Source organism: Castanea sativa, chromosome 4 (assembly GCF_040712315.1).
Source record: "Castanea sativa cultivar Marrone di Chiusa Pesio chromosome 4, ASM4071231v1".
Lineage (NCBI taxonomy): Eukaryota > Viridiplantae > Streptophyta > Magnoliopsida > Fagales > Fagaceae > Castanea > Castanea sativa.
The window spans coordinates 3,179,052-3,206,199 of record NC_134016.1 but is presented as its reverse complement, the minus strand read 5'-3'; the positions used below and the strand labels follow the sequence as shown (position 1 = coordinate 3,206,199).

Sequence of the window (27,148 nt, the reverse complement as noted above, 5' to 3'; positions counted from 1 at the left end):
GATTTTGTTTCTCCTTTATTACTTTTTTTTTTTTTTTTCTTTTTTCTTTGTAAGAGAGTTTTAACCTATGACGTCCGCTCCTAATAATAGCTCTTTGTCATCAAATTTTTTTGTGAGAAAATAGTTCTACTTCTAAAACACTATATATTTCTTTTGAAGCTCATGCCTCTAGAAGGAGATGCCAGGAAAATTTAACAAGAGTGCTCGAAGAAAATGCATTTAATGATAAAAGATTTTCATGATTTGTTTCTCTTCTGTACCAAAATCATATCCTTTTATAGGATTTCTATAAAAGGCATCAAATTAGTTGCTTTACTAGCTAATTTTCAGCAAAGTTAATTTTATGCCAATATATTTCTAGGATTTGTTCAAATTTGAATTTTTAAATAGAGTAATGCTACAGTTACAAACTATTTTACAATACTTTTATAAAATGTTGATGTGGCCAACTTCTTATTGGTTTTCATCTAGGCCCTTTATTAATATCACTTTTTCATTTACCAATAATCACTCACCACATCAACAATTTGTAAAAAAAATTATAAAATAGTTTGTATCTTTAACGTTATTCTTTTCAATAATGTAAAGAAATGTGATCTTTAAATAAAGTAGCTTCTTAAACAAACGAATCCTTGCCTTAAATTATTCTTTGAATTTTCTTATATATATGAGTTAATTATTGAAAAAAGGCTTCTTCTTTTTTGAGAAGGAAAAAGAGGCTGATCATAGGAATTGAAATTTAATGATTCCATTTCTCTATATATTTTTGTGTTCACCGTTCATTATTTTCTTTTATAGTAAAATTGAAATAAAAGACTTAATTTGTATGAATCTAATGAAACGTATCCTTTCATCGAATTTGCTAACCCCTTCAACAGTACAAACTCTTAATTTTTGCAATCACATGATTTTATACTAGATTTTATAGATCAATGGAAATGAAACATAATAAAGCCTTATTAGAAAAGTGGCTTTGGCATTTTGGAATTGAGGAGAATAGGCTTTGGAGGAGAGTGGTAGCTTTGAAATTTGGGAAAGAATGGGGGGATGGACCTCTAAGTTGGGTAGGGGTGTTCATGGGTGTGGTTTGTGGAGAAGTATTCAGATGAGATGAGGAGTGTTTAGCAAAAATGTCTAGTTTAAGGTTGGGGTGAGGGATAGAGTGAAATTCTAAACAAACAGATGGTGTGGAGATTTTCCTCTCCATTTGGCTTTTCCGGTCTTATACAATTTTGCTGCAAACAAAGTAGCCTCTTTAGAATCATCTTTGATGTGTCAAGGAGCAGGGAATAGGAGAACTTGGGATGTTCGTTTCATTCGTGACCCTAATGATTGGGAGGCAGATGTGATGGATGATTTCTTTCAATACTTGGCATCCAATTTACCTCTAGTGGTTGATGGTGATCGTATGAAATGGAAGTTGACAAAGAACGGGAATTTTACTATCCGCTCATATTATCATAAGTTATATGGTTCTTCTTCCATTGCTTTTCATGGAAATTTATTTAGAAGGTTAAGGCATCACGGTGTGTCTCTTTCTTTGTTTGGACAGCGGCATGGGATAGGATTCTCACAGGAGATAATTTGAGGCTTAAGGGCTTTGACTTCGTTGATTGGTGTATTATGTGTCGTTGTTGTAGGGAGACTGTGGATCATTTGTTGTTACATTGTGTGGCTGGTGGAATTGGTTGGGGAAGCATTCATCTCACATTTAGAACTTAGTTTCATTGTGTTTGATGTGGTGTATTTGAAAGGAACACAATCGGAGGACATTTGAAGATTTGGATAGATCCGATAACCAACTACTTGCTCTCTTTTCTAGTTCCCTTTTTGGTTGGGCTAAGGCTTGGGGACTCACTTCTAGACTTCTAGTGATTCTCTTTCTTTATTCCTTAGCTCCCTTCTTTTTTGTAATTAGTGTTTTTTATGTTTTTGCATTTCCTTCTTTTTTTGTACTTTTGATTTGCTAGTGCTACTTTGCATTTAGCAGTTTTTTGAATATATATGTTTCTTACCCATAAAAAAAAAAACATAATAAATTAGTATTCATGAATGCCATTTATGGAGGGCACAATTGCACATTTTCAGCTTCCTTATTTATAGATGTGCATATGCATCCCGTCAGCGACTTTAACACGCGCTTTTTGCAGTATATTGGTAACAAAAAGAGTATAAATATTGAAGTTTTTTGAATTAGAACCAAAAAAAAAAATGTAAAATTGCAAGAAACACCACCCATAAAATGGATTAGAATTTTTTTTTTTTCTTTTCATAATCCAGAAAAGGGATATCAATATAATTACAAACATTTAACATTGTATATTTTAGAATATAATTGTATCCTCCAATTTTTCAAAGTCAAATTATGAAAATGCATATTTTAGAATAATCATTTCATCATTTTCTTTTTGATATTCAACAATATTGATAAAAAAATACAAAATTAGAAATTGCCCAAAACATATTATAATAATAATAATAATAATTCTAACATGAGCATGTGTTTTCTCTACCATTCAACTCTTGCATCATCTATTATCCCCGTAGTCTAATATTGCTAAACCCAACAAAATAAAACTTTGCATCACTTCTACTTGTACTTCAAACTATATATAATTTTCCTCATTTTAATTTTCAAAGTGATAGATTAAAGAAGTAAAGTGTTAGATTGTAGATCATAAATATCATAACATATGCACAAAATAAGAATAATACTCTACATGCAACTAATTTGTTAAGTCCGGGTCTAAGTTTGAAGATTCAAGTAAGAAGGAAAGAGTTTGGATGTGAAGAGCAAGTAGTATTTATGCTTTCCTTAGGTCAGTCCGAGGACAAATTCTTGCATAGGGATATGCACTCTTCTTTCTCTCACTCACCATTGTTCTTTTTCTAATCCTCTTTCTTGATTTTTTTCTAGCATCCCCCACATCTGGAAGTTCTCTTCCTTTATATACTCATTTCCTTCTTGCATCCTAGCCTTCCATCTGTGTCCTTCTAGGTTATCCTTAGGACACTTGTCCCATTAAACTTTTGTTGAAGGTAGTAGAAGGGGTTACTTAGTTGTGAATCTATTGTTCATGTGTCATTTCCTTATCAATGCAGTTGATAAGACTGTTGCCAATCATTTAATGCAGAGGCAGGAGATAAGCTTTTACCGGAAACTTCTTTCGGATGCCTTAGCCTTCTCCTAGAAGGCCACTTTCTCCACTCGGCCTTCCAGGAGATATTGTGTCCCTTCCCATCTTTTTATCAAGCAAAACAACTTCTTGGGTTTAAGGTGCTTTTGCCAATGAACAATTAAAGGTCATAGCATTTTTAGTCTTCCTTGGTCCTCAGGTCCCACATTATGTATATAGATTAATCTCTTGCTTTGATGATTGTTTGTCAATTAATAACTATGAACTAGATGTTTTACAATTGTTTATTTATATTACAATTGTTTAATTTTAATAGGCTTTGTATGATAATTATTGTTCGTTTATAATTTTATTGTTAATATAAATTAATAATTTTAGGTTATTTTTTTTATTATTGTCTTTTGATCTTGGCCCCCTAAACTAAAATCCTGACTCCACCACTGCTTGCAACACAAATCCATTTCTTTCTTAACCAAAAAAAAAACTATAATTCCATTAGCATGGGTGGGGCCATAAATTTTTGTTTTAGGAGGTCAAATTGCGACACTATTATATTTATCAGAACAATCCCCCCACACATATATATGCACACACATTTTTTTATTATATACAAGTTATATATATACACACACAAAAAGTTTAGTATTTTCATAAAATAAATTTCATTTTTACCATTTCATAGTAAAATTCTTAAAAAGTTTCATTTTCAATACAAATATTATCAAATTTTATACTAAAGTAAGTAAAATATATTTCAATTGAACTAATGAAATCTTTAAAAACATGAATGATCCAAAATTTGGAGGAATAAGTTAGGCTCTAAATATATTTGAAATTATCTTCCTCTAACCCATTATGTGGCAACTAAAGAGACATTTTATGTGTAGTTTTAGTGACATGATTTTTTCTAATGAGCCACTGACATATTAATCACCACGTAACGGGTTGGAAAAGATAGATTCAAACATATTTAATGTCAAACTTTATCAAATATAAAAACACATTTTACAATGAAAAATATAATTACCATAATTACTAGACCAATTATTTTTTTTAAAGTATTATTGGACTAATTTAAATATTTGGAAGGGGGGAACTCTTGTTTTTGTAGACTAAATTTTGAAAACATTAATATATATATATATATATATATATATATATATTTGGGGGTGGTCCTGTCATGGCCCCCCACCCTTGTACATAGCTCATCCCCTGACCATTAAAGAATCACACAGTTTTGCTTATTGCTTTCTTGTCATTTATATTTCTTATTAAAAAAAAATATATAAATATATAAGTGTATCATAGATCACTAAATTCAAAGTTAACCCCATGCTTTATTTGCCTTGAGGAGTACTTAACCTTAGAGGTAAGCATCCATGTGATTAGTGGTGGATGAAGTAGGAATGAGAACGTTGGCTTGACTTATATAAACACTTACGAGTTACGAGAATCCAATGCACCGAAACCTTAGGATTATTCGACAAGGATTGTCCATGGAGTGTGAGTTAAAGCCTATGATCTAGTTTAAAAATGCTGTCATGGACAACATGTAAATGTTTATGTATTCCCCTTTATCCAATTATTTATCCTAATCTAGGTATATTAAATTTAATTTGTTTTCAATACGGATTCTTATTTCTAATACGAAAGTCACCAAACTAATGTCTTTGATATTTAACTTAGATCTTAAGAATGAGGACGATGGGCGTTAGACTCATGTCTTAGATCCAACAATGATTTTTTTTTTTATATAAATTTTGATAAACACACACACATATATATAGAAAAAGAGGATGAGATAAAGTAACACACTCACACGCCAACACTAAAATTGTATGCAGCAGTAGTGTCGCGGAGCAAGTAATCCAACAATGACTTAATTGTATTATTTGTTTTCAACATATATATTCAATTCAATAATTGAGAGAAGAGATTTATTTTATTTGAACCTTGAATATCTCTCTTATAAATACCATGAAATGCTAATTAAACTATAAGGCTTTTGATATCTTTTAATCCTCTAAATTGTACCTTCCATATAAATTTTATTCCCTTATTCATCGCTAAGGAATGCCGTCTTGATTTCTAATTGATACAATTCTAACGCTCTATTTGTTTTACTAGAAAACTTTCTGTAAAAATAGTTTTCCACATTTTCCAGTATTTGATAGCACAAAAAAAATTGGTCAACGAAAAACTATCTTTAGTCAATGAAAAATTCTAATAAAAATAAAGTTTGTTTTTTATAGGTTGTTTTCCAAAAAATTTTTTTGGAAAACAATCTCTTTCTTACAGTATGCTTTCTCACTCTTTCTCTCTTCCCTTTTCTTTTTCTTTTCTCACACCCTCACTGTCACTAACTCTGCTCTCTCCTCTTCCATAGATCTCTCTCCCTCACTCTCTCTCCATATTTCTCTTCCCCTTTATAACATAGTTCTCTGAGTGAATTTTTTCCCCCATTGCTCAATTATTATTTCATTCCTCTCTACCAACTTCAAAAGAGAACATATTTGCAACAGTAATTATTTCATTTCTCTCAACTAAAATCCCAATTCTTTACTTTGAATATCAAATTTGATTTTATTTTTTCTCTAAGAAAATTTTGGTTTGATGGATTCCAAGTAGAAGTTTTTTTTGCACATAAAAGTGCTAAAAAAATAAAAATAAAAAAGAAGAAAGAATGAACGAAGTAAAAGGCAAAAATTTTAAACACAGTGCCTATATGGCTCTAAATTGCTAGCTTTTACAAGGGATAATCTTTTTCGTTGATAGATACATTATGTAGATACTATGTAGTGATGATATATTATGTAGATACATTATATGAATACATAATTTTGAGTAATATTAAAAACTTGTGGTTGACCATAGTAGACAATTAGTATACCAGCAAAAAGAGTAGACAATTAAAAGTTATTGTTATTTGTACTTATTAAAAATGTATTCCATTGTCAATTTTATATATATAGACAAATGGTTGATATATATATATATATGTATATCTGTATGTATGTATGTGTGTATGTGGATGTTTCTGTTCATATATATGAGCAATATGAGTGGTAGAGATCATGAAAATTTGACAACTAATTTTGATTGTATCTATTGTCAAATTTTTAATATGAAAACCAAATTCATTCTTGGTTTTATTTATTTATTTATATTGATTACATTAGTTGGTTTACATAATACACATGTTTTACATTACACAAGAAATATAAAAAATAATAATAAAAATAAAAATAAAAATTTGCATACCAAACACCAAAAAATATTCTTAAACTCATTTTCAAGGTCGTTACCAAATACTGAAAAATGATATAGTTTTCCAAAAAATGCTATTTAAAAAATGAACAATTTTTTACCTTAATGATATTATAAACTAGTAGTAAATCAGTGCAATATTAGTAAATTAGACTAACCTTGCTACCATAGTCATGATGACTATGATTGTGACTTTATTAATTCTCAAGTATCATTTATTTTATTATAAATTATAACTAAATATTATAATGAAAAAACAAAAATTATTTCAAGTTACACGAATCATCTTGTAAGAAAAATTTTATTCGAATAAAAATTATAATACTAAGAAATGAGTTAAAATACAAAAAGGAATTTAAACTTCTTGAAATTTTTTATAAATTTTTTAATTGAAAATAATATTTTAATTTGTTTTTAATTTATTATAATATTTGATTTTATTGTGAAAACTTGGAATATATGATGTTTATTTGTCATTAATTTTTTTAAAAATTTCTTTAATTTTGACTATCTATCATATTATTCAAATTTAGTAGTATTATTAAAATATTTCTTTAATTTCTGAAATTGTTTTAATTAAATTAAAAAATAGTATTAATTTCCTCAAAGTCACGTGAGCTCGACCACAGCAAATCACAAAACCCCTTCCACTCCACTCTTCAAAATGACCAAAATGCCACCGCGTCCATTAAAACCACAAAACCCTAGCTTCAAACAAATCTCCACCGTTAGTTCCATCAAAATTAATCTCAGCCGTTGATCCAAACTCTCTCTAGGGTTTATATTTCTCGCTCTTTTATAACACTCCGTCTCTCACAAACGCAGAGCCGTTTATCTCTCTCTCGCTCTGTCTCTCGTTCTCTTCTTCTGAGTCTCAGATCCAGCAATGGTGAGTTTCTCAAACTGTAAAAGGGTTTTCATTCATATAGTTATACATGTTTGTTTATGTTATGTTGGTTTGTTAGTGCAAATTGTGATATAGGTTTTGTTTGGTAGCTGGGAAAATGGTCTAGAATCTTACACTCTATGATCGAATCCCCTGTTTTTCTGATATGGGTTTTGTAAAAGGGTTTTGTTCCATGTTGTCTTTGGTTTTTTCTTTTCATTCTATGAATGTTGGGGTTAGTTTGTTAGTACAATTTATGATATGGGTTTTGTTTGGTTGCTGGGAAAATGGTCGGGAATTTTAGGCTCTACGTTATGATCTGTTGTTTTATGATATGGGTTTTGCTTGCTTTCTCGGAATATGGGGTTACTTCTAAATGGGTGTTTTTGAAATTTTGTTTGTTCATTTTAGGCCTTTGTGAAAGCTCAGAAAACCAAGGCCTACTTCAAGAGGTTTCAGGTTAAGTTCAAGAGAAGAAGAGGTATTGTAATTTATTGTATTGTATATGGTTTGATGATTCGGAGTTCATTCTCTTTTGGGGTATTGTGTTATGTTTCAATCTGAAAGTATGAGTCTTTGAATGTTTTACAGAGGGTAAGACCGACTACCGTGCCAGGGTTCGGTTGATTAACCAGGACAAGAACAAGTACAACACCCCGAAGTATCGTTTTGTTGTTCGTTTTGTATCCTTTTAAATAGTTAAATATTTATAATTTTATTGTTATGTCTATTTTTTTTTCTTGATTTGTTGATTTTTGTTTGGTTTACATTTTGTTGAAGCTTGTGTTTTTTTGGTTGTCTTCTTTTTATAAGGCTTGAATTAATTATAATGATAATTGCAATTATGGGTCACTTATTCTATGGTGAATTTATTGTTGAAACACCCATGATCATAACAGTTGGTATCGTAAATTAATTGGTTTACGATTTTTGTCAATGTTTAGAGCATTTAATAGGGGTTTTGCTGTATTGTATCTTTAATGTTAAGGGATTATGTAGTATGTATCTGTTGTATATTCTTAGTATTGGTATGTTTATAATATAGGCTAATATGTCTTTTCTTGTTGAGTTACATTTGAAAGGGGTTTTCTTGTATTGTATCTCGGGATTATGTTTGTATCTGTTGTATGGTTTGAACCTTAACCTTGGTATTAGACCAACAAAGACATAACTGCACAAATCATCTCTGCAAGCATTGCTGGTGATTTGGTTCTTGCTGCAGCTTATTCCCATGAGCTGCCACGATATGGCCTTGAAGTTGGCCTTACAAATTATGCTGCTGGTAATTCAGTCATGGCTCTTTGAAAGCTCTTTCTTTCTTCTTTTCAGCTTTTCTTGCGTGTGTTAATATGAGTTGTCACTGTGGTAATGCATTCAGCTTACTGTACTGGACTCCTCTTGGCTCGCCGTGTCTTGAAAACACTTGAGATGGATGAAGAGTACGAAGGCAATGTGGAGGTACTTTCACATATGCGTATCATTCTCTGCTCCTGTCTTACATATTACGTGTTATCCTTTTCACTGCTTTGTTGTGAAAGCCTTTATGTAAATATGTGTCCATATTTGTTTGCCTTTAGGCTACTGGGGAGGATTACTCAGTTGAGCCCGCAGACACCAGGAGGCCGTTCCGTGCTCTCCTAGATGTTGGTCTTATCAAGACAACAACTGGAAACCGTGTTTTTGGTGCCCTCAAGGTATATCACTAAATCAGAGCTTTGTATCTTTGTAACCTCCTTGGTTCACTATATGTCATAATGAATAATTAATTGTTGCATGATCTGGTTAATCCTAAATAATTACAGGGTGCTCTTGATGGTGGTCTGGATATCCCCCACAGTGAGAAGAGGTTTGCTGGTTTTGGAAAGGGTGATGGTAAGCATCTTGATGCTGAAGTTCACCGCAAATACATCTATGGGGGGCATGTTGCTGGATATATGAGGGTATGAATTCAGATTTTGTGATCTCTCATAGCTTGTTCAATTGTTTTGTTCATTGCCTTATAATATATTGTCATATGATTTAAATTTTTTTTGTTATGTTAAATTGGTTCCAGACTTTGATGGAAGATGAACCTGAGAAATACCAATCTCACTTCAGTGAATACATCAAGAAGGGAGTTGAGGCTGATAGCATTGAAGAGATGTACAAGAAGGTTCATGCTGCCATCCGTGCAGATCCCACAACTAAGAAGTCTGAGAAACAGCCTCCAAAGGAACACAAGAGGTGAGGATAATTGTTAATTTATTTATGATGTTCTTGTTGTGTTACTGTGTATATATTCATATATTATGGAACAAGTTTATTGTACTCTTCTGATCAATCTCAAATGAATACCCCAAATGATTGCTATTTTAATTGAATGTGTTTTGTTAAACCCCATCTTGATCAATACCAGGGAAAATGTTTTCTTATTATTTTTGTGTTGTCTTAATCAGAGACAAGTTTTGACAATTCCTATGTGTTCCTTAACAGGTTCAACTTGAAGAAGCTCTCATACGAGGAAAGGAAGGCCAAATTGATTGAGAGATTGAATGCTTTTAACTCCGTAGCTGATGATGATGATGAGGATGATGAGTGAAAGTAGTGTTGGATTCAGTGCTTTATATTTGTTGATTATCCATGATACATTTTGTTTTTTTTTTTTGTCAACGCAACTGAGAACCTAGCTGTGTTTTTCTTTTTGTTAAATTTGTCATTTTTGCAGGTTGTCTTTCATCATCTAGATGTTTAACTAGATATGAATGTTAGTTTTGCATCAATTATATCAAAGTTTTGACTTTGTCATACTATTTAATTCTGCTTAGCTTTTATGTTATGAATTTCCTGCGCTGTTGATCCTAGTTCCTGCTCTTTTCTCTTGAATTGAGTGCTATCGATGCCTTTGTAAAGAATTGGTTAGGAACAAAGTTTCTCTTTCCACTAGTTTGGAGAAAAAAGCTTGTCAAATATTTTTATATTGAGTGCAAATTTTGAAAATTAAACTTTTGGACTGTATTTTTATGTTCTTCTTAGCTTTTTGGATTGAATATTTTTATGTTTTTATCCTTGCAAAATTTTAAGAAGATAAGAGTTCTATGTCATTAACTAATGTTAAAATCTTAAATTTTGTGATCTAAAATTGTATATGAAAAATAAGTTTCTTCATTAAATAGGAATTAACATATATCCAATTTAAACGAAATAAGGGCACAAGTAAAATGAGAAGTTTGTAAAGTATTTTTTCAAATTAGTTTTTAAGACATTGGCTATTTGTTGCTTAATTTCTGACAACATTTCTCAGTATTAACTAAAATTTTGGGTATGTTAATTGATAATCGGCGAGGCCTTATTTTCAATCTTTGAATTGCCTGCTTTGGTGAGGCCTTTCGTTTATTTTCAGCGCGTTTTAATTAGGCCTATTGCAGAATGTTGTTGTGCGATATGTGAATGATTATGGAGACGGTTTAAGCAAAGCAGTATTCAGCCAAAAAAAAAAGAAAAGGAAGCAGTGTTTCCCGAAAACGCTTATGTAAAGTAATGGTGCAAAGTAAAAGCAGTAGAGGGTAATATTTGTAGAGAATGTTAATGCTACCCTGTTGTATGATTTTATGTAAAGCAACGATGCAAAGTGAAAGCAGTAGAAAGTAATATTTGTAGAAACGTTGTTAATGCTATCCTGGAGGACAATAAAAGTGATGTCAATGACTCGATAATAGTTTAATGTGTTTACCAAAAAAAAATTGATAGTTTAATGTGAAAGTTACTATCAACTAATTAGGGGAGGTTTAATGTTACCATCAACTAACTAAGGGTGGTTTAATGTAAAAATGATGATTAACTAATAAGAATATGTTTTGTGAATGGTTGTGAAATTTGTTATAAATTGTGTTGTGTTTGTAGTATTGTTTTCTGTATACAGTCAACTTTGCAAATTACAGAACTGTACGGAAAAGAACAACTCTTAATTATTTTATCTGTGGTAATAAAAGTAAATCCTTTTTAAATGGCAAGGTTGTAGAATAACCAAAATACTTTATTTTATTATTATAAATTGTGTTGTGTTTGTAGTATTGTTTTCTGTACAGTCAACTTTGCAAATTACAGAACTGTACGGAAAAGAACAACACTTAATTATTTTATATGTGGTAATAAAAATAAATAATTTTTCAAATGGCAAGGTTGTAGAATAACCAAAATATTTTATTTTATTATTCAGTTTATTTTTGCTATTATTCATGTGTCTTATTGTACTTTTTGGTATTATTTATGGGTTTCATTATACTATTTCAACTAACTTTTACTTTTATTTATAGTATTTTCAGCAAAAAGTTTTCAGTTTCAGCAAAACAAACAGATTTTAAACAGATCCTAACCCTATTGCTTCAGCTAGAGCCAAAGACCTATACATATAGCAGTAAACATTTTGAAACAATGAGATTAAAAGCTTTTGTCAATATTTTGGAGCTACATTTAAGAGATTCATTTATATATTAACCCAGCGTGTGTGGAATGGGACGTTTGCACATATTCAACGAAATAGTTAAATACTCGAAAAAAAAAAAACATTTTGAAACAATATGATGCAGTCAATTTGGTTGGCTAGTTAATTAGTGATCATACAAATAAAGAGAGACGAAAAAGATATGAAAGGGTCCACAGGTTTGGAACCTTATCTGCTACCAGCCAATGGACTTCCATTCTCGTTAACATCTTGCTCCAAACACTATCTACTTCCTAGAATTTTTCCCACATCAGCACAATTGACTTAAAAAGAAAGTGCCTTCTGGTTTTGAATTTAACTCAGAGAGGTGAGTCATGGGCCATTCAATATCCCCAGTACCATGTCCTCCAACGCCCATCTCAACAAGACTAGAAAGGAAGACTCATTCTTCATCTCTAGGGTTCCAAAGACTCTGGGCTCGCCATCAAGGTTGCAATGATGACCTACATGACAAACTTGTCCATAGAAGGTAGGTGGTGTTCATTCTACTAAATTTGCTTTTTACTGTACATGTTTATGTATATATGTTAAAATGTACATAGGACTATGTACGCAGTCTTTTTTTTTTCAAGGTCGGAACTTATTTGGTGGTGAGTTTACAAAATTCAAGAATTAAACATTGACAAAAAATAGTTTGCCATATTAAAATGCATGGTGTTTGATATTAGTTTAATCCATGAATTATGATCTTAATTGCCTTGTGAAATGAAAAAGAGAAAGAACCAATGAATTGAAAATAGTTTTACAAATAAACAAAGGCAATGTAGCTTAAATCAACCAAATTTTTATACTATTTTTATATTAGAAAGAGATACGGAATCATATAAGGCAATATACCATATAAAACATATATGTGATACGTTCGTGTTGTAGGACTGTGACCTTGGGTTTAGCTGGTGCAATGTTGAGCTTGAATGTTGGTGATAAGAGTGCAAATGCAGCAGCCAGAAGGGCTCCGCCGCCACCTCCGGAGGAGAAGAAAGACCCCAATGTGAGTGGTGTTCAGGCAAAAGTTCTAGCCAGCAGAAAAAGGAAGGAAGCTATGAAAGAAGCCACGGCCAAGCTAAGAGAGAGAGGGAAGCCAATTAAGGAACCAACTGAGTGATTCAGCTTAGTTAAGCTGTATCACTTTGAAAATTTTCAATGTATTTCTTCAGAACAATCTACAAGTTGTTGTTATATTCTCTTTTGAGGGAGGAGGGAATAATGTATTTAACAAGTATTATTAAAGAGAATCTCATTCATTTTGCAATGTGAGGTACAAAGTACAAAACACAGAACTCCCAGATTTTTCCTTTTGGGGAAAGCAATTAGTACCTTGCATAAATTTTTTTTTTTGATAAATATAATTAGAGCCTATTTGGTAGAGGAAATGTGTGTTTGACTTGAGGGTTATGTAAATATGATTTTTTTGTAATTTATTTATAGTTTTCTGTTCTAAGAAATGCATGGTGGCAAGATTATAGTAAAACAATGTAATCAGCTTTGAATCTTGACTCGAGTCTCATTTTCTTCTCAAAAAAGAAATAGGTAATGAAAACTGAAAAGTAATGTCAAAAGAAGGATTTTTTTACTATGAAGAAAGTGATTCATTTTCCATTACCACCATCGAAAAAAAAGGAGGGATTAGCTTGGTTCATGTGGACCATTGCCCATATAGCCCGAGAATTAAAAGAAAGGGCAAGGGTTGTTCCAATGTTACATACATTGTGTTGTGTTTGTGTGTGTGTTGTGTGTTACACATTGTGTGTAATAGAAATTACCCTAAAAATTGATGAATATGCTTGGACCAAGCAATGGATAAATACTAGCAGATTAGATTGGACCTATAGAGTAGTGGTGTGTTTGAATGGTAGGATTTAGGCACATGGATTTGGATTTTGGTGATTAAAATCCAAATACCTTGTTTGAATAGTTTACAAAGAGTCAAAGATTTGGATTTGACAATCCACCTTAAAATCCTTGAATTTAAAATAATTTTAACCCCATAGAATTTTAGAAATCCATTTGACATATTTAAATATTTATGGATTTGAAATTAAGGCATTTCAAATCCAAATTCAAATACAAGTATCCAAGCGCAACTAAAAGGAAGAAGTAGAAAAGACACTCTTGACAATAATGTCCTTATATTGTCCAACAAAAATGTCCATAGTCGAGATTTATTGCTCAATTGACATTGACATTTAGAATTCAAATTCCCCTTTCTTATTGTAATTTATAACCATCAAATTATATTTTAAACACAAGATAAAAGAATTTCCTTCTTAACTATAGTTATTCTGCTCAATCCTCAATTTTTGTTGCCTGGCCAGGATGGAACTAGCTTTTAAGCAGTGATGATAGCCCCTTGCATTGTTTGGAGTTATGAAGTTTACCATTTTATTATTAGGAAAAGGAGAAATGAACTTTCTGAGCTTGCTAGTTAGGATTGGCAGCTAAAAATTCAATCTTTGGGATACCATAATTGGGTATGGATTAGGTTTAGTGCTTTCAATGCACTAGACTAGGTAGGATGGTGACATGTGTCTAAAAATAGATACGTGTTACAATCTTAACGAGTCTAGTGCCACTGGACATTGAACCCAAACCTTCTCTACCATAAGTTTAGTCATGTATTCCCTCCCCACCCCCCCACCAAAAAATCGATTATTATTTAAATTTGATATAAATCCTAATGACACTAGGCTTAGTAGATTATACGTACTTATAAAAGATTAGTAGGTATGGTTTTGAAAGTGTTAAGTTTAAGGGAACATTGTTTAGTTTTGAAATTCATATGGACATTACAACTATTCCATAACTAAAAAAATTGAAGGAAAGTGCAATTACCCTACTTTTTATTAAGAAATGAATTATTTATATTACCAATAATTTGATAGCTTATATTTAAAAATAATTCAATTTTCAAACCAACACAATTATATTTAGAATAATGTTAAAGATATTATATATTTTATTACATATATCTTTTAAACCGAACCTTTAAAGAAAAGTCTTATAAACTAATGCATTACTTATAAAAAAACAAAATCAATATTTATTTATTATATTATATTATTAAAGTAGGATAAATCACATACAATATGTATTGTAAAGATGAATTTGCAAATATTTCAGTTTCTAAATATTATTTTCTTAAGAAAAAAAAATTCTAAAAATTAAAAAATTTTGTATAATATCTTTAGTATCTTTATTATCTTATTAAATTTGAGTTTAATCTCTGCTTACCCAATAACCCAATTTGTATCTTGGAGATATTATAGATAAAATCTCTTTTAAAACAAAAGAACTTAGATTCTCTCGATGTAATATAATATAGAATAGTGAACATTTTTATCAATGGCTTGCCTCTTATTTATAAGAATAGATAAACAGTAGATACAGAGACTGAGAAAAGAAGAAGAGGAAAGAATGATGGCAGCCAGATGCTCTGTTCCGTCCAAAGAGGTTCAGCTCTTTCAGACCTTCACCGGCCTTCAACACCTCGCCGAAACGCGTCGTTTCAAGGTAACCCCAACCAAACCCAATATTATTTGGAAACACAAATTACACAATTTTTGGCATGTTACAAATTTTACAATATACAAAGTTGTTAAGAAAATAAAAAAGCATTGACTGTGTATTGGGTTGAAGCCAAGCTTAGTTTATAAAAGCTATTAGGGGGAATCATTCCCAATCCATATGGTGCCAAAGTTGAGTCTTACTTCCAGCTGTTAAAAGAGAATAGGACTATGGGCAGATATACCAGGCATAGGGAGTTCTACTTTGCTTGATAATTGTTTTCAAACCAAGCAGTGTTGTCTAAATGACAAGATTTAGGCACAGCATTCAGTTGTTGCTCCTTAGAATACCTTTCTTAAGATTTTACTATGTGAATTTTTTTCATGAGATTGAAGAATATCTTTTAGATAATTAGCCACATGGCTCAATCTTAAGTGGAGAACTTAAGTAACAGTAGCTAAGGTATTGTACCTAAGTTTTGTCTTTGGCTAAAATTTTGTCCAATTTCTTGGAAATGAAAGCTTCACTCTTTTTTGAAATAATTTAGGCTTTCTCCTACTGATTTTTCCCATAGGGGCTCTTAACAACATTAAAATCCTTGATTAGAAGCCATGATCTGTCCCCTAGGAAGCACGGACACGGATATGGGTACAGGTACGACACCATGATATGGTATTTTTTGAAAAAAAAAGGACATCGGGATGGCGGGGCACGTTTATTAAGCAATTATTAAATATATTTTTATTTATATTTTCTATATATATTTTAAGCATTTTTTTGTCATATAATGTTAAATATATATCGTTTAAAGAGAAATAATGGATAATAAAGTGAGTTCATGACTATTAAAGGATTTTTACTTGTTTAGAAATTAGAATACAAACTATTACTAGGAATTAAGGGGGAGGGGAAGGGTTCGAGTAGTGAATAGGAGATTTCTAACCATTTCAAAAACTAAAAAAAAAAAAAAAAGAGAAAGAAAAAAGAATACAAACCAAGAATAAGAATATCTATTCATTTTCAAATGCACTATTACTGTTTGAGCATGAATGCTTTCTTTGTTTTGTGAAAAATGAAAGGCCATTCGATTCCTCTTGTTCCCATGTCCCGCAAATTTTTTTTTAAAAATTTTTTAAAGGACATGGTTGGGACACACATGCAAAAGTTTCCCAGGCATGCCTTGTGTCTAACATAGGAACAGCACCCTAAATGAAGTGTCCGTGCTTCATAGTCTATCCCCAACCAAGTTTTGATACCTTCATATCCTTCTAGATAATTCTTCTTTCCAAATCATGATTACTAGCCTAAACAAATGTGCCAAACCACCATTTGCAAGCCTAAACATAAACCTCTGAATGCAATAGTTTATCATTTTGATAGATGACCTTGACCTGTACCAAGTGAGTGCTCCAACACAACCAGATCCTATCCAAATCATGCAAGCCATAGCAGAAATGGAAAATTCAACCAAGAATAATAGCTTTCTTTGCGGACTTTGAAAGCACAATAGCCGACTTAAAACTTTTTTTCTTTAAAACACTATCGGATTGGATGTCTATCATAAGAAGTCATTCTATTTTTTTGGTTTATGATTTGATGGATGCTTGTAATTTATGTATTTGATTGTTTTGGTCCCCTGCTGTATACTTGGATGATTCCTTTTTTTGACTTTGAATAAAATTTTCATTACTTATCCAAAAAAGAAAAAAGAAAAAGATAGCTTTCTTTATTTTGAGGGTGTTAACTAGTTTTACCTTTGTTTCTAAAATTCAAAGTTAGACAGTACATTTCACCTTTAGAACCCTGATATTCCATACCAGTGTACTCATTTCAACTATGGGTCTAGAGCAAGAGGTAGTTCTCTTACTGAAGCCCCTTTTAGTGCCCTCGTTAGTAACCATTTGCCTTCTGATGTTAACTAGAAAATAAATTGATAGTGTAGTCAGTTTGAGATGACCAATCTTCCAAAGGTTGAGAGAAAGATAGACCTTTTTTGGGTTTAATTCTCCTTGATTTTATTATTCATATTACCTCTTAAATACAAGAGGAGTTACAAGCTGATGATAACAATTACATTTGAAAGCAAATTGATAATACCTATCACTACTCCTAAAGACTAGCATGCAGATAACTTAGCCCAAATTCAAATAATTCAATAAACACAACTCAAATAACAATTTATCCAACACATGATCCCAGGTCATAAGACCTTCCCCTACAATCACAACCAATCTTTCTACTTCTCAGAGCAACATCCACATAATCCTGCAATGTTACAATTGATAACCCTTCCCTCCTTTCCTGGGGAACTGACTTCTTTTGAGCATTGTCAGAGTTACTACTCTTAGCCGTTCCTCCTCCAATGGTCATTCATGTTGGTACGTACACATAAACAAGCATCTTTGTATGTGTGTATATTTAGGATTGTGTATTGTGATATATTCATATGTATGTGACTATGTGTTCATGTCAAATATACAAATATAAGATGCTTTTAGCATTTTGGTAATATGTGTGCAGGCATGGTTCTTAGATCAATTTGGAGTACTTCATGATGGCAAAAAACCTTATACTGATGCAATTTTAACATGTATGTTTTTATATCTCTCTCTCTTTATTTTTGTTCAATAGTTGGGGGTGGGGGGATTTGAACCTTAGATGACTTTGTTGGAAAACCATGAGATGCTAATCAGTTGAGCGACGAGGCTCTTGGCAATGTTTTCATCTCTTCTATTTGGATTTGGGTCAGTTGTTTGTAGTTGAGACCATAATTGTTTCCGATGTGATATTGTTTATGTTTGTTTTGTCTGATAGTAGAAAAGTTAGCAATGACTGGTAGCAAGATGGTGATTATAAGTAATTCCTCAAGACGTGCATCAACCACTATGGAAAAGATGAAGAGCCTTGGTTTTGATCCGTCTCTCTTTGTAGGAGCCATTACTAGTGGAGAATTAACACATCAATACTTGCAAAGGTTAACCACCATATCTTCTATGACTAGTGACCCTAATCACTGATGCTTTCAAGTTTCATTCCATTTTCATTGCTGTTTTCATGATGAACTGGTCAGTCCAATTAACTCTTTGCAGTTGCTCAAGTAATCTTGATAAACTCCATTTACTTGTATCCTTTTTTGAACTCAACAATATGTTATACTTGGTTCCTATTAAGATTGTGATGTTTGGTATCGGGACACATGGTAAAGAAGGGGATGAGATGCATCTGTTCCATTTGTAGAAACTTATTTATTTTATGATTTGGCTTGATTTTTGTTTCATCCATAGTTTATAAATATTTGCAAACATTCTTATGTAATTATGTTTTTCAAATATATTGTACAGGTTTTGTTATTTCTTCATTTTTCCATTAGCATTTATATTAACTGGAGGCTTTAGTCATGAATAGTTTATATTTAATTGTGATGCTTTCTTTAATAAGGTTAAACATGATACCTATATTAAATTGTTTCTATTTCAGAGCTGTCAAAGGTGAGCCAGGTGCTTGCATAGCCACTTTAGTGATGCAAGGAATCATGTAGAGCCTTACAACATTTTTGAAAATCTATGCAGCTTTTTTGGACAAATAACATTCTTTGTAAATGAATGAGTTTCCCTCAGCCAGTTGTTGATGACTGGGGATAAATAATTGATCCTAGTGAATATAAGATTGCTTAGTCTACATGGCACAGAAATTTCTCACTACTTTGTCTTTGAATTGAGCTTGTTTGTATTACATCATATGCAACTCTAATTTGAGTAACTGCAGTATGTCTATTTCTCTTGGCCTCAATCCTTTATTTTCTTGCAATATCTTCAACTTAAATCAAAACGCTCCTTGTTTGTACATTTGATGGTCTTCTATGTACATGATTGAATCTTCTTGGTCTACTTGTGTACTTATCCACGTTATGTTGTGGGTAATTATGTTGCATTATGCCTTTTTGTAACTAATGTATACTTGAGTTATTATGGCTTATTGTTTCATGGAATTTTCTTTAAATAGGAGAGATGATGCTTGGTTTGCAGCTCTTGGAAGGTCTTGCATCCATATGACATGGAGTGACCGGGGTGCTATATCTCTTGAGGTATGCTCTGTCTGCAGTTGTTTATATTTATATTTTTTTGTTCCTTTGCTTTTATTGGAACCCTTCTTCTCTCTTTCCGTCCTTTTGATATATGTTATTAACATGACCAACAGACTATCAAAACTCACTATTCCTGAATCACTGGTTTTATAGAGTGCACTCTTTGCAGAGAGGCAGTTTGTTGAGAATGATCTATAATTTATAAGGTCATAAATCTTATACTGCTTACATAAAAGAAATATGGTCTCTTGGAACTGGGTATTACTAGATTCTTGTTAAAAGTCTGAATAAAGCAGGCTGATTACTCAAGATGATCTCCTCTTTCATTCTCAGGCAGTGTCCAACTAAACTTAGGCATTAAGTAGAAGTTATGGAATTGGTAAACTCATCATAAAACCTTATTGTCACCTATTCTCTTCTTACTTTTGTCATTTCACTGAGCCAAGTTTTTTTATGGGGTTCATTTGGGTAATAAACAAAACCTGGGAAAGAGATTTGCATGAAGAATCACTGTGCTTAGCAATCATACTAATTATTCATGAGAATTTCTCTTGAAGTATGCTGAGGAACATTTGATAAAATGATCTGGCATCCAAAATCTTATTGTAGGGCCTAGACTTACAAGTTGTAGAGGATGTTGAAGAAGCTGAATTTGTTTTGGTGCATGGCACTGAAGCCATGGGGACTCCTTCTGGTACTGCAATTCCCATGAAACTTGAAGACCTTGAGAAAACATTGGAGCATTGTGCTGCTAAAAGAATTCCAATGGTGGTGGCTAATCCTGATTTTGTGACTGTTGAGGCGAGAGCTTTGCGTGTAATGCCAGGTAAAAATGTTTAATTTAGTCTTTTGACTCTTTTGGGTACAGTATCTACAATTTAATAATTAAATACATTACAGCCACAATAACAACAGGCAAAACTTAGTCCCAAATTTTATAGGGTTGATTATGGACTCTGGACAGTTTAGTCAGGGTTGGCCGCATGTATTATAGCCACAATCTTATGTAATTAGTTCAGTAGGGTCGGAGTAGGTCTTAGATTTAAATCTTGCAAATAGAAAAGGGGAAAGATCTACATCGTAGGTCCAAGTGATGCTCTCTTCTTTTATTGCGGTTGATGACTCATTTAGAGTTGCATACTAATTCTTTTGGGGGGAGTGAACTTTGGAAAGAATACAAGGGAAGTGTTGAGTTGAAGCATTAATAAAAGAAAGTGTAGCCCACATTATACTCCAAGCATACTAACCATTACCTTTTTATTGAAGCCTTTTGAATTAAATTGCTTAATGCCTTAAAATAATTGATTTAGTTTCTTTTACAGAGTCGTAATCAGGATAATTTTTATTGAAGCTTTCTTGTGTAAATTGTCCACAAGGGTCATTCTTCATTTTCTTGAACGCCCTACAATTTATTGCTCATTTATATAACTGTTCTCACCTCTAATGCATAGGCCACTTTCATCAAAATGACAAACTAATTCCTTTCAATTTACTCATTATCCACTTCAATTCTTCTTCCCAGATTTGAGCTTGCCTGTTGATCAAGCATTCCCCAAGTACTGCTAGCCACAATCTCCTACAAAAAGGAGCAATCTTGATATAGATTCTCTCTACATTCAATATTTATTTCTGCAAAACAAACATAACATATCTCCAGAGTAACCCCATTAGGCTAATCTGTCCCTTGTTTGTAACCTGTTCTTAACAGTGAAGCAGCTTTTAAAAGCAAACTTTAGAATAGCTTTTGGAAATCAAACAATGTTCCACTGGTCAACAAGAAGTACCTTTTGCCTAATAGTTTCCCAGGTTTCTGCAGTTGTGTATTTTCCTATCTTATATGCAGCCTAGAAACACAATCTTCATTAATGAACTGACTTTGTGTAGCTGACTCTTTTTTTTTTTTTTCCAACTAGCTCAACTGATCTAACTTGTGGCCATACCCAGGTTTTTTTTTTAAATTTTAAATTTTTGTTTGGTTAGTTATGCATGCAACCAAACCCAGTTTTTCATTTGATATCACACCAGCTACATTTGCATTTACGCTGCTTCCAGCATCATATGTGACCCTATGACTATATATTAGGCACAAAGGCCCAGATGGCAGTTAGCCAGCCAGTGGAAAATGGTCTTACCTTTACCTACACGATGCTTCAATAAGGGTCTGATGATAGGCCTCAGGCCATACTTTTCCTCCATCACACTTTCTGTTGGAACCATAGCCCCCCAAAACTCTTTGAAGCATTTTGTTCGCAAATGGAGTTTCTTTGAAGAATTCATGGCCTGCTTTGGTTTGCACTAGCTGATTTGGACTTTTATAAAATCAATTTTCTGTGAACTTTAATGTCTCTCAACAACTTATAGTGCTTATTGCTCTTAGTGCTTCTTAGAATTCCATATTTAGTCCAGCAGTTTACCTCTTTGTGAAATTTATTTAGTTGCATCAGAATCAAGTCTTTTGTGAATTTTTTGAATTACTATTAAAGGTTGACTTGGGGCATACCTATCACAAAATAAGGTTGACTTAGGTCACATGGTCTATTACTACTAAAGGCTAGTCAATTGAACCAAATATTGAATTTCTATGATATTTTATCTTCCTTTTTGGTAAATCAATTTTTTGTAATTTACTTGTCTTATACCTTTCGGATCTATTGGGTTTACCCTTTGGTGATTTAATATTAATAGGTACACTGGCGGCCAAATATGAAAAGCTTGGTGGTGAAGTGAAATGGATGGGGAAGCCTGATAAGGTGATCTCATCACACATTCTCTTTGTCATCATCATTTACCAATAAAAAGAAAGCATCATGTACTTTATCACGTTGTGTGCTCATGTGCATCCAGACAGTGACACCCTTGTTCTAGGTAGCATACAAGTATAAACAGGTGCCGTTGATAACTGAGCTTGCAATGCATAGTTCCTTGTCTCATCCTTTGCTTATGATATAATCTATACAATATACATAAAATGAAGTTTTTGACTTATTGCCATGGTTGACTCTTTCTTCTGTTGCCAAATAAGCTTTTAAATCTCTTATCTTTCCATGTCATAGTTGTAATTTATCTTGTTTAAATTCAATTTTTGTTGCATGATCGTTAAAACCAATTAGAATTCTTTCATTTGAATAAAACAACCAAACACTAAACAAATTTTGATTAAATTGTGTTAGGTCTATTCATTTAAAAAAAAAAAAAATAGTTAAGTTGCATATTTTCTACAAATTTTCTTGATTTGGATTTTTATTTATTGATATATCTCTAAATAGGTATTTTTAATATATTGTGTATTTGTATATATTAATTTGATTTTTTTTTCCTTGTCTAAATTGGATGCGCTCACTATGATTCAATAGGTCCCTTGGTTTATGTGTTTTTTTTTTTTTTTTGTGTGTGTGTGTGTGCAGAAGATATAGTTTTAGTGGATTAAATTAGGAGTGGAGTTAATGCCAAGTTAGAAATTTGGAGAGACACTCTAGAATCTAAAGGCTTTCAATTAGTAGGAATAAAATAGAGTACATGGAATGTAAGTGTAGTAAAGGTAGGCGAATGGATGGTAAAACTTGACGGCCCAGAAATACTAAAGAGTGAGAGCTTTTGATATCTTGGATCAATAATTTATAGAGGTGGAGAGATTGAAGAGGATGTGAATCATAAAATAAGAGCTTAATGGGAAAATTTTATAAGATTGCTATATGACTAGTCATGGTCTATGGTATTGAATGTTGGGTTGTTAAGAAACAACATATTCATAAAATGAGTATAGTTGAAATGAGAATGTTAAGATGGATAAATGAATATACACAAGATTCGAAATGAGGAAATCCGCTTAAAGATAGAGGTGGCTCATATTGATGAAAAGATGAAAGGGTTGCTTGAGATAGTTTGGTCATATTCAGATGAGGGTGATTAATGTACTAGTAAAAAAGAGTGAGTAATCCAAGATGAGGGAATTGAAAAAGGTAGAGGATGACCCAAAATAACATTAGTAAAAGTAATTAAAAAAGACTTATTAATTAAGGAAGTAACAGAAAATATGACTTTAGATAGAATGTAGAGAAAAAGAATACATGTACCTAACCCTAACTAATCTGTTGAGGATCTATAGCCGATCTCAAAAATTTGGGGTTAAGGCTTGTTGTTAGTTAAAACAACTAAAAGTCACTATTTAATTAGAATAAAACAACCTAACATTAAACAAATTCTAATTAAATTACATTTACTCTTATCTGTAGAGGATGACCCAAAATAACATTAGTAAAAGTAATTAAAAAAGACTTATTAATTAAGGAAGTAACAGAAAATATGACTTTAGATAGAATGTAGAGAAAAAGAATACATGTACCTAACCCTAACTAATCTGTTGAGGATCTATAGCCGATCTCAAAAATTTGGGGTTAAGGCTTGTTGTTGTTAGTTAAAACAACTAAAAGTCACTATTTAATTAGAATAAAACAACCTAACATTAAACAAATTCTAATTAAATTACATTTACTCTTATCTAAATAAATTTTAATTTAATTACATTGCATATTTTCACAAATTCTCTGATTTGGCATTTTATTGATTGATATATATATATTTAAATACATATGATTCATAATTATTTTCAATAAAATTTTCTGCGCATGCATGTTTTAGCAACTAGTTTAATACGTTAGCATTACGTACTCTTTCAAATGACTAAGCAAGAAATTTTCAAAATTTCAAAAATTTCAAGTTGGATCATATTGTTCATAGATATATATTTACCAAATTAATTATTATTTTGACATATATAAGTTGATTAATGAATTGCAACTATTATTACAAAAAATCAGCTGTGTCTCATAATATAAAAAGTCAATGGAACAGTTGAAAGTATATATAGTATTCACCTATATCTGAAGAAATTTTCACACACTTTCTTGAATCATTACCAAATCATCTTTTGAAACTTCTCATCAAAACTTTGGTTGAAAATCATATCCATATAAGCATTCTTACACAGCACGTATCAAATAATTCTTTGAAACTTGTTATTGGCCCTAAATTCATTACTATGGTACAGTGTCAGCCACAAGGTCAGCACTATGGTGCACCCAGGATCATGAAGGATTCTCTTATCAATAAGCTATTCTTACTTGTATATATAAGAATCTTGTTCTGCTATTTCTATTTCTTCTAATAATCCTACATGCTTTATCAATTGTTTGGTTGTGATTATATGTATAGATATTTGATCTTCAAGCAGAGCAATTGTCACTCTGAAAGATGGGACATGATCTCTCTGTCTTTCTCTTGACTATAGTGTTTGTGATATGACCCTTGTTCTCTTCATTGTATTTATTTCAACTAGATGTACATACTGCCTGTATGCTCCCCAGAGTCTAGTTTTATACCATTTGACAACTGTTTCAGATAATCTACGAAGCAGCTATGGCCCTGGCTGATGTGGATGTTTCTGATTCTATCGCTGTGGGTGACTCCCTCCATCATGACATCAAGGGTGCAAATGCTGCTGGAATCCAGTCAGCTTTTATCACTGGTGGGATCCATGCAAATGAACTTGGACTTGTTGGTTTTGGAGAAGCTGCAGACTTATCTTCTGTGCAAGCTCTTGCATCCAAATATGATGCATATCCTTCATGCGTGTTACCTGCATTTACATGGTAGAAGCTGATCTTGGTAAGCACTCTTGAGTTACAGGCAATTTTTTTTTGTCAATAATCTCATAACCTTTATTTGCTTAAACCCCTCAACTTGTTTGATGATATGGCCACATGTCTTTTTTAATAAAATATGGTTACATATGTAAGTTGTACTCATTAGTTCAAGAGTGGTTAACTTGAAATTATTTAATTGATAATTGTTTAATGCAGAAATTGAAGATGTGGAAGAAGCAACAAAAGTATACCTGTTATTGATAGCAAATGCTATTTATACATTCAAGTTTTACTATGGAACATTGTGGTGTTTGGAGTGGGATGGGCGATGCTGAGAACATTGTATCATACTGATATGCTTCAATGTTGAAGAAGAAAACTAAACTCATATTGGAATAAGGGGTGGAATGTGGCTCCTTCGTGCATTATGTGGAATATTTGGAGGAAAAGAACGCTTGAGAGGCAAGAACTTTCTCGGATGAGAGAATAAATTCTGGTTTTGTCAGTACTTTATTTTGTGGACTCTCTAGCTTGTGAATTTTTATATTCTTTGTATTGATTTTTTTCCCCTCATAATGGCGGGAGAGTGTATACCTGTATACTTAAACTGTGATCCAAAATCGTTGTACAATTATTTTTAATTAATTGCAATTACTATTATTAGAAAAAAATTGAGAAAATAATATTTTTATCAAATGCTGGGGTTAATGAATTATCAAGGGAGCTTCCGAAGGAACTTGGACATCTTGCTAATTTAACAACATTGTAATTTGTAAGTTTCCTCTATTCTTAATTTGGTAACCTTTTTTTTGTTTATTCAATTTATCTGTCATACTAAACCATAGAAAATATAGAAAACGTTTTTCCAAATAGAATTTTTTTTTTTCACCAAATGGAATATAAATTGAATGAATTCCAAAGAATATTTTACAGCGAAACTATAAATTGAATGAATTCCAAAAAATTGAATGAATTCCAAAAAATATTTTATAGCGAAACAAACATGTTGTAGTCTTGAGATGAGAGAGAAATGAAAGTGGATATGCAGTCATTTACTAAAATTTGGAACTCAAAGTTATGACAGCTCAAGGGTCCAGCCATAGAGTAATTATTAGTACCTGATAATATTCTTGAGCCATTCTCAATGGGAAAGCCAAAACTAGGAAAGGGTTGGAGGAGACTGAAGGATCAGTAAATTGATGGACGTGACAAAATGTTTTTAAAAATGAATCATCTTCTTAAAAACGTTTTGTTTTTTGAGTAAATTTTGGTTGGAAAATTAAATTGCATTGTTTGTGACCTTGAAATTATGCTAGAAAACATGTGGCCACAGAATACGATGTTTTCTGTTTATTTGCATTTTCTATCCAATTAAACACTAGAAATATTTTTTTCTTGATTTTTACATACAACAATTATCATCTACCCTTTTACTTTATCATCGTGATATCTAAAGAAATAATAAAAAAACATTTACACAATTATTGTAACAACTATATATTTTCATACATTTTTTACTTTACATCTTGATGCAAGTGAATTATAAATTCGATTAGTTAAAATGGTGTCCTTCTTCAACGTGGATACCGATGCTCACAAATAAGCAAAAATAGCCAAATTTCACTATTTTTTGAAATTATTAATGTTTTATCATTGTTTGAAAAATATTTAGCAATGTATCACATTTTTAAAACTCAAGTTTGACATGGACTCGAGTTTAAGAAAATTTATTAGTATTAGAAAAATGCCACACGGAATTGAGAACTCGATTATTGATTATGTGGGAGAAGAGGAGAGTGCAGTGTTACTCAAGTTTAAAACACTCGAGTACCATGCAAGAAGCAATTCCCTATTTCCACAGCACTCGCACAGCCACAATTGTTGACTTCCACAGCACGCCTTTCTATCTCTTTTAATTTTTAATTTTTTCAACTTCTATCTATTTTTTTTCCTCGTTGGATTCCAGTTTTGTTTTTTATTCTTCCAGTTTTCTCATTGGCTTCCAGCTGTGGGTTTCTCTTTTTTCTTTCTTTTGTCAGGATCACGTGGGATGGAAGATAGTCAACAATTGTAAAAAGTAGTGAAAAAGGTAGTGGAAGTGTTTGAAACAGAGGCAATAAGGGTGTTTGGCATGTGTTTTTAAACCAC

The 27,148-nt window shown here is 31.9% G+C and overlaps 3 protein-coding genes across 4 annotated transcripts; all 3 read left to right on the top strand.

Moving 5' to 3' along the window:
* The first annotated feature begins 7,154 nt into the window (after positions 1–7,154).
* LOC142631199 (large ribosomal subunit protein uL18) lies at positions 7,155–10,084 on the top strand. The gene is made up of 9 exons (XM_075805301.1): positions 7,155–7,293; positions 7,702–7,771; positions 7,882–7,973; positions 8,446–8,572; positions 8,669–8,748; positions 8,868–8,984; positions 9,093–9,230; positions 9,344–9,513; positions 9,763–10,084. The coding sequence occupies exons 1-9, from the start codon at positions 7,291–7,293 to the stop codon at positions 9,866–9,868; spliced, it is 903 nt and encodes a 300-aa protein (XP_075661416.1). The 5' UTR covers positions 7,155–7,290; the 3' UTR covers positions 9,869–10,084.
* A 1,926-nt stretch (positions 10,085–12,010) lies between these two features.
* On the top strand, positions 12,011–13,022 carry LOC142630551 (uncharacterized). The gene is made up of 2 exons (XM_075804552.1): positions 12,011–12,239; positions 12,644–13,022. The coding sequence occupies exons 1-2, from the start codon at positions 12,085–12,087 to the stop codon at positions 12,873–12,875; spliced, it is 387 nt and encodes a 128-aa protein (XP_075660667.1). The 5' UTR covers positions 12,011–12,084; the 3' UTR covers positions 12,876–13,022.
* A 2,083-nt stretch (positions 13,023–15,105) lies between these two features.
* Positions 15,106–25,683, top strand: LOC142631198 (uncharacterized). 2 transcript variants are annotated; one of them, XM_075805299.1, is made up of 8 exons: positions 15,106–15,280; positions 17,795–17,864; positions 18,089–18,248; positions 19,277–19,358; positions 19,968–20,184; positions 22,044–22,108; positions 24,756–25,022; positions 25,217–25,683. In XM_075805299.1, exons 1-7 carry the CDS (start codon positions 15,185–15,187, stop codon positions 25,008–25,010), a joined length of 945 nt encoding a protein of 314 aa, XP_075661414.1. In that variant the 5' UTR covers positions 15,106–15,184; the 3' UTR covers positions 25,011–25,022; positions 25,217–25,683. The 2 variants fall into 2 exon arrangements, with proteins under 2 accessions (XP_075661414.1, XP_075661415.1); XM_075805300.1 differs by having other exon boundaries at positions 15,113–15,280; positions 18,092–18,248.
* Positions 25,684–27,148: the final 1,465 nt, after the last annotated feature.

What these genes read in the sequence shown, in the direction of transcription:
- LOC142631198 (XM_075805299.1), top strand. Translation starts at nt 15,185, where the DNA reads ATGATGGCAGCCAGATGCTCTGTTCCGTCCAAAGAGGTTCAGCTCTTT. An exon ending in GGGGTGCTATATCTCTTGAG is followed by an intron (nt 19,359 to 19,967) that starts GTATGCTCTGTC and finishes ATCTTATTGTAG; the next exon opens with GGCCTAGACTTACAAGTTGT. An exon ending in AGCTTTGCGTGTAATGCCAG is followed by an intron (nt 20,185 to 22,043) that starts GTAAAAATGTTT and finishes TAATATTAATAG; the next exon opens with GTACACTGGCGGCCAAATAT.
- LOC142631199 (XM_075805301.1), top strand. An exon ending in TAAGTTCAAGAGAAGAAGAG is followed by an intron (nt 7,772 to 7,881) that starts GTATTGTAATTT and finishes AATGTTTTACAG; the next exon opens with AGGGTAAGACCGACTACCGT. An exon ending in CCTCCAAAGGAACACAAGAG is followed by an intron (nt 9,514 to 9,762) that starts GTGAGGATAATT and finishes GTTCCTTAACAG; the next exon opens with GTTCAACTTGAAGAAGCTCT.
- LOC142630551 (XM_075804552.1), top strand. Translation starts at nt 12,085, where the DNA reads ATGGGCCATTCAATATCCCCAGTACCATGTCCTCCAACGCCCATCTCA. An exon ending in GACAAACTTGTCCATAGAAG is followed by an intron (nt 12,240 to 12,643) that starts GTAGGTGGTGTT and finishes TTCGTGTTGTAG; the next exon opens with GACTGTGACCTTGGGTTTAG.